Source organism: Mesoplodon densirostris, chromosome 13 (genome assembly GCF_025265405.1).
Source record: "Mesoplodon densirostris isolate mMesDen1 chromosome 13, mMesDen1 primary haplotype, whole genome shotgun sequence".
Taxonomy (NCBI): Eukaryota; Metazoa; Chordata; class Mammalia; order Artiodactyla; family Ziphiidae; genus Mesoplodon; species Mesoplodon densirostris.
The window spans coordinates 3,713,480-3,720,620 of NC_082673.1; the positions used below are offsets into that span (position 1 = coordinate 3,713,480).

At 46.6% G+C, this 7,141-nt stretch overlaps 1 protein-coding gene across 1 annotated transcript in view; it reads right to left on the bottom strand.

Annotated features, from left to right (window-relative positions):
- The window catches only part of TCEA1 (transcription elongation factor A1), a 32,854-nt gene extending 30,223 nt beyond the window's left edge, over window positions 1-2,631 (bottom strand). Inside the window, exon 1 of the mRNA XM_060116232.1 lies at window positions 2,391-2,631. Within this exon, the coding sequence (XP_059972215.1) occupies window positions 2,391-2,453 (63 nt within the window). The 5' untranslated portion in view covers window positions 2,454-2,631. The remainder of the gene's footprint in view (window positions 1-2,390) is intronic.
- Between the last annotated feature and the right edge of the window lie 4,510 nt (window positions 2,632-7,141).

A 7,141-nucleotide genomic window follows, 5' to 3' on the forward strand; every position in this document is an offset into this window, starting at 1 on the left:
TACTTAAAAGTGATACCTACGGTTTTATTAAAACAGTATCTAATAACAGCACTTAAACTTCAATTCAGAGGATAACTATTACATTTCAAGCAAAGTTTACTTTTTCACAGTATCAAAATAATATAAAAAATAACTCAGAGAAAATCTGGAAACCAGACACACAAAAAAGAGAAACAAATCTACCATAATCCTAAAATCCCCAGAATGACTTCTGTTAAATTACTGAACACTTAAAAAGCTATTAATGGGCTGCTGATGTGCTCTGGAGGGCAGGGAGGGAGAGTCCTTCAGACCATTTCCCTTTCTCTATTTCATTTGCCTATTTGAATTTCTGTAAGACAGACAGGAAAAGAGAGAAGGAAAAAAAAGGAAAAGAGCCAGTCAATTTGACCTTTCTTTTGGGGGGGCAAGTTTTTATATTGGTAAAGTTTTGTACTACTAGAAATATAAGATTTGAGAAGAAAAATGAGACTTGAGGATTATCTGTGGAGCTCATCCTCCTTCTCCTGCTGGTGCATTATGTGTTTATAATTTGAGAACTGCAGACAAATACAAACTGGTCTTCTCCATACTTGTTCACTAAGGAATTCCTCATTTCTAGGAGACATCTATTTCAAGGAAAGGAAACAAACAAAAACACCTAGTGCACTAGATGATTAAAAGGTACACATTTTATAGCCCGAGTTCGAGAAAAAAATTACCCAAGTAACAGCTTTTTTCCCTAGGAGCCAGCTTCTACTAGGGGAGTCTAGGGTTCTCTAGGCAAAGAAAAAAAAACTTGCCAGTTTAAACAGACTAACAGAAACGTTCAGCCAATCAAATATACAGAACTCATCACTTGCAGTGAGGAATGAAAGGCCTGTATCAACAGAAAAAATAAATGGCACAGGCAACGTCTGGAACAGAAAACAAACAGGAAATACTTTAAAAAGCCAAAATTGCAAATACAGATTAACAGAGTATGAAATTACATGCTGGGCAATGCACCTGTTAAAGGAAAAGAGGCGCAGACTAAGTCTGAAGTCTTAAGAATTCAGTGTTTAACACTACTTCTGCATGCTGCCCAGCAGAAAACTCGGGTCCTGGCTTAATCCACAACGCACACTTCATTTAAGGAGGTGAACTGCTTGGTCTGATTCAGTTTCTTCTTCTGTAAAGTGAATGCAACACAGCTGTCGTGAGTCCCCAAAGAATTCTGCACAGATGCTTTGTAACTCCAAAGTGCTGTGCAATTCAGAGCAGCCCTTTTCTCCTTCACGTTAGTTTGACTTAGAATTTCAGAAGTTTAGCTGAAAATAGACGACTCGGAAGCAAGGGACTGCAAGCGGCCCACACAGGTGGACAGAAATGCAGAAACTGGAGCACCTCATACAAACCACAAGAGAACACGTTCACATGAACACATTATCAGTAACAGAAAACGCCACTGGTATCAACCATAAACCACTGAGAGAGGACCAGCAACGACATGTGTCTAAATCTAGCCGGCAGCACAGCTCGTCAGTGCCAGTGCCTTCAACACAGCTCCTCGCACGCCGCGGCCTAACAAGATCCACTTTTTCAAAAAAGTTTAGCAACTTGCCAAGTACACTGGCATAGTTTACATTTTTAATTGCTAAGCAAACATGCAGGGTGGTTGAGACAATCAAGGGAATGTTCAGCCTTCTTCAAAAACAAGATCCAGAAAATTCACACTTTGCTTTAACAGCTTCATGTCTAAAACTGATCACAAACCTCTGCTTGATGTTGTTTTCTCGATGCTGGCCAATGAGCCCGGAAAAGAGAACGAATTCTTTCAAACAGGGAGGGCTCTCTGCACTCTTCAGCTAAACCAACGAGGCTTTACCACCGTGACGTTTAAAATAATGAGGAGGATTATTGCCTCGATGGAGTTTACCAGGCTGCGCTAATCACGAGGGGCCTCGGGCGCCCAGGGCGGGTCCCAGCGCCGGTGGCCGAGGGACCGGACGCCCTCCCTGGGGTCCACCCCCAGGACCTCTGCCCGGGACGCGGCCGCGGGACAGGACGCCCCCCCAGAACCCCTGCCCAGGACGCAGCTGCGGGACGGGACGCCCCCCAGAACCCCTGCCCGGGACGCGGCCGCGGGACAGGACGCCCCCCCCCCCCCTGCACAGAACCCCTGCCCGGGACGCAGCTGTGGGATAGGACGCCCCCCAAGAACCCCTGCCCGGGACGCGGCCGCGGGACACGAAGTCCCCCGCCCAGAATCCCCTCCCCAGAGCGCGGGCCTCGCCGCCGTCACGCGGCACCCGCCGCGCTCACTGCGGGCCGGGAGCCCCCTCAGGCCGACTGGCCCCCGCCCGCCACCCGGCCTCCCTCCGGCCCGCGCCGCCCGCCGCGCTCCGGCCCGCGCCGCCCGCCGCGCTCACCGCGTTCTTCTTCTGCACCATCTTGTCCATCTTCTTGGCAATGCGGACCACCTCGTCCTCCATGGCTCCGGCAGCCCTGCCCCGCGCCGGGCCACGGGGGACGGGAAGAGAGCGGAGCTGGCGGGGCAGCAGGTGAGCCCAGGCGTCGGCGAGGGCCCTCAGCAGGCCTGACCGAGGCGCTTCCTCACTCACGGAGCCCGCGGCGGCGGCGGCAGCGGCGGCGGCGGCGGCGGCGCTCCTCCCCCCGCAGGCAGCGCCAATCGAGCTCCGCGCGCGCCGAGCAGGGGCCTCCAATCGACAGCGGACCAGCTGGGCAACAAGCCCGCCGGGCCGCAGGGCTTCGCCGGCTGTCGTGAAAGTGGGCGGGCGGCGCGGCCGAGCTTTGCGCGCGCTCCCTCCGGCCCCGCCCAGCCCGCCCAGCGGACCCCGTCCCCTGCCCCCAGTTCCCCGGTCCGCCCTCCCCGAGCTGTGGCGCCCGCAGAGAACCCCGGGGTGCCGAGCCCGGCGGCTTTGGACGGTGGAACGTGGGCGGCTTTTGCAGTCAGTCGGAACCCCAGCATTTTCCTCGCCGTCGACGGCTGCCTGGAAATCAGATTCCCCATCCTCCTGAATAGGCCTTTATCGTAGGAATGTGACCATTGTAAGCGCTTCCTCCTTAAAGTCGTTTGTAAGCGCCGTAAAGCCGGAGACCCAATCTTGTTTGTTTCCTGGACTCAGAATGTTGGCCGCAGTACCTTGAATACAGTTGAATAATAGTTGACAGTAACGTTCTCATCAAAGAAGTTAATGAAGGCATCTCGCCTGCTCTGAAGGTCAGTGAGGAAGTTGACGTCCTAAAGAGTTATGAGTAACAACATAAAGCCAAGGTAGAAAATTGAAATTATCAATACTGGAGAGTATGGGCTCCTTCAATAGGTCTTTGCCCAATTAACGCCCTTGACTACCATCTCGTGCAGTTTGCAGACCCGTTCCCACACCCAGTTTAACCATCATTAGTCAAAATTCACCACCTAATAATGTTTTTTCTATACTATGATGTAAGGTTTTGTTCTACCTCAGTTATTTGGGGGAAAGAGTAATTTGAACCATGTCCCTTTTTCTTTATTTCCTTTCATCTTAAAATTGTCTTTTTATTATTGATTCCCAACTTAAATTGCAGTAAAAATATACGATTGCAAAGTTACTGGTTCTAAGGTATTTATTGAGATTTGTTTTATCAATGTTTATAAATATTCTGTGTCCTGAAAAAGAATGTGTATTCTGTAACGGCAGATGCGAAGTTCTATATGGGCCCATTAGCCCGAAATTAATTTTATTGTTCAAATACTTATACCTCAGTTTGTTGTCCACTTGATGCATCAGTTAATAATGAGTATGTACAAATCGCCATTTATGTTTGTAGATTTGTACATTTACTCTAATAATTGTCATTTTTGTTTTTTTCCAAAGCATCAGCTTACTGTACTTTCACTGTGGTAAAATACACATAACATTGTCAAATGACAAAACTGAAACAATTTAGTGATGAGTCTGATGTGCTTTATCCAAAGGAAAACAATCCATGGATTGGGGAGTACCTTGCCTCACAAGCAGTGGCGCACTTTTCCAGGGGTGTTGGGGGCAAGAGTTTTACAGAGCTTACAAGAGGCAACCTGGAAACACTTAATTTTGTTAAAATGGCAATGATAAATCTTCATGACCTTGGATTTCACAATGGCTTTTTAGGTATGACACCAAAAGTACAAGCAACAAAAGGAAACAGATAAACTGGACTTTGATAAAATTAAATAGGTTTGCACATCAAAGATTGCTATCAAGAGGAGAAAAGACAGCCCACCAAATGGGAAACAATCGTCCTTTTCTCTCCCATTTTGATGTTATCCCATTATCTTCTGACCTCTGGTGGTGTTTTTCTTAAGTATGCTGTGTGACAGTGAAAGCAGGCTCTCTCTGGTTGCTATTAAGATCTTTTTCTATGCTATTGTTTTGCTTTGCACCGTGAAATGTCTCTTTAGAGACTTAGTTTATTTATACTGTTAGTAACATTTTTCTTCCTGAATCTGAGATTTCTTACCTTTCCTGAAGTCTGGAAAAATGTCAGTCATTTTATCTTCATGTATTGCTTCTCTCCCATTCTCTTCTCTCCTGCAGCTTCCATTAAACTTTATATTGGACCTCTTAATTTTACTTTTCTAGTCTCTTACCCTCCCCTTTTGCTTGCTGGGATTTCTTCTGAGTAAATTCCTCAGAGCTTTCTTTCATACACAATTTCACACACATACACGTCTGTTGTGTCTAATATGCAGGGGGTTTTTTAATATTTATTTATTTGACTGTGCCAGGTCTTCGTTGTGGCATGCGGGATCTTTAGTTGCAGCATGTGGGATCTAGTTCCCTGACCAGGGATCGAACCCAGGCCCCCATAGTGGGAGTGTGGAGTCTTAACCCATGGACCACCAGGGAAGTCCCTAATATGCAGTTTAATTCATCCATTTGAATATTTTTTGTAGGTCAGATATTACAACTCAAAATCTGAAGAACAAGGAGTATGGGGTTTCAGTTTGGGAAGTTGATAAAGTTCTGGAGGGGGAAGGTGGTGACCGTTGCACAACAATGTGGATGTAATGAATGCCACTGAACTGTATAATTTTAAAGTGGTTAAAACTGTAAATTTTGTTATATTTTACCGCACTAAAAAGTCTGAAGAATAAAACAAGCACATCCAAGACCGGCCTTCTCCCCTCCTTTCCTTACCTGCCCCATCCGTTCCCCAATCCATGACCACTTTTATTAGGTCCTTCTTTGCATCCTTCTCGCATTTGAGGTTTTCTTTTAATGCAAACTCTAGCCAAGTCAAATATATGGTCTATTTCCTCCCCTTTGTTTTTTACCTTATTTCTTCATCAATAATGTATTCTGAATCCTTCCCAAATTAATAAAGAGCATCCTCATTCTTTTTTATAGCAGTGTAACAATCCATTGTGTAGGCAGAGGGTAGTATATTTAGCTGGTCCACTTTTACCCCACATTGGGTTGTTTCAAATATTTTACCATCATACATAATGCTTCTCCATTAAGATTTTTCACTTGAGTGGTTATTTTTCACTTCTAGACGTTTTCTTTTTCAAAGCTGCATTTTCTTCCTTTTTTAAATAAATTTATTTGTTTATTTATTTTTGGCTGTGTTGGGTCTTCATTGCTGCGCACAGGCTTTCTCTAGTTGCAGCGAGTGGGGGCTACTCTTGGTTGCGGTGTGCGGGCTTCTCATTGCGGTGGCTTCGCTTGTTGCGGAGCAAGGCTCTGAGCACACGGGCTTCAGTAGTTGTGGCACGTGGGCTCAACAGTTGTGGCGCACAGGCTTAGTTGCTCCATGGCATGTGGGATCTTCCCGGACCAAGGCTTGAACCCGAGTCCGCTGCACGGACAGGCGGATTCCTAACCACTGCGCCAGCAGGGAAGTCCCAAAGCTGCATTTTCTGATACTGTGTCCTTCGTCTCACTTGTCTGCTCGTCTCTCTGGTTGGTTAACTCTCTCATAGCATCTGTCCTCTTACAGTTCCGGAGAGCCCAACGATCCCTTTACCTTTTGTGTTATCTCGTGTTCCCGTGTAGATAGTTCTCTCATAGGCTTCATCCTTTGGGGGTGCTGAGCTCACTTTTGCCAGGGCTAAATTAACCAGCCTGGGTTGAGAATGTCACGCTCCAAAAAGAGTCTGTATGGGGACTCCCCTGGCGGCACAGTGGTTAAGAATCCGCCTGCCAATGCAGGGGACACGGGTTCGAGCCCCGGTCCGGGAAGATCCCACATGCCGCGGAGCAACTAAGCCCGTGCGCCACAACTACTGAGCCTGCGCTCTAGAGCCTGTGAGCCACAACTACTGAGCCCACGCACCACAACTACAGAGCCCACATGCCTAGAGCCCGTGCAACAAGATAAGTCACCGCAATGAGAAGCCCGCCTAAATAACCGCAATGAGAAGCCCGCCTAAATAAATAAACAAATAAAAAGAATCTGTTTGCCTCTTCCAGGTGCCCGAGGGGCAGAGCCAGTCTGAGGAAATTCTTTTTTTTTTTTGCCTCACCTTACAGCATGCTGGATCTTAATTCCCCGATCAGGGATTGAACCCAAGCCCAGCAGTGAAAGTGCCGAGGCCTAACCACTGCACTGCCAGGGAAGTCCCCAAGGAAACTGTTGATATTAACTTAGAAGCTTATGTGTTTCCAGGCCACATTAATAGTATAAATTCAAAATCCAAATATCTATGAGGACAAGCTTCTGGTTAAACAAATTCAAGTGAAGAGCTCCCTTCTCTCTCATTCAGAGCCCAAGCCAAAATAGACAAGCTTCCCCATCGCTTCCTGGCAGTCAGACCTTTTTCCAGTTCACCTTATGACAAAGAGTGTAGCCCTTAAAAAGGTGCTAGCTTCATAACGGTGAGTTATTTCTGAGACCCCAAGTCAAGTGTGCCGTGTGGGTTTTAGGTCCCTTTTCAGTTCTCTCTGGGTACCGCAGGATGCAATTTCTTTAGGGCAAGCTGATTTTTACCCTAGTTTATTAAGCATTTCTAGGTGTTTTGAATTATATGAAATTTACGTTTGTGTTGTATTTATTTATTTATTCATTTATTTATGTTTAGAAGCATTTAAATTACCTCACAGGGGCACAGGGCAAGGCAGGGGACCACAAAGTAATTAAGGCACATCATTTTGAACCCTGGCTCTTACACATAAGAGCTCTGTAACCACAGGCA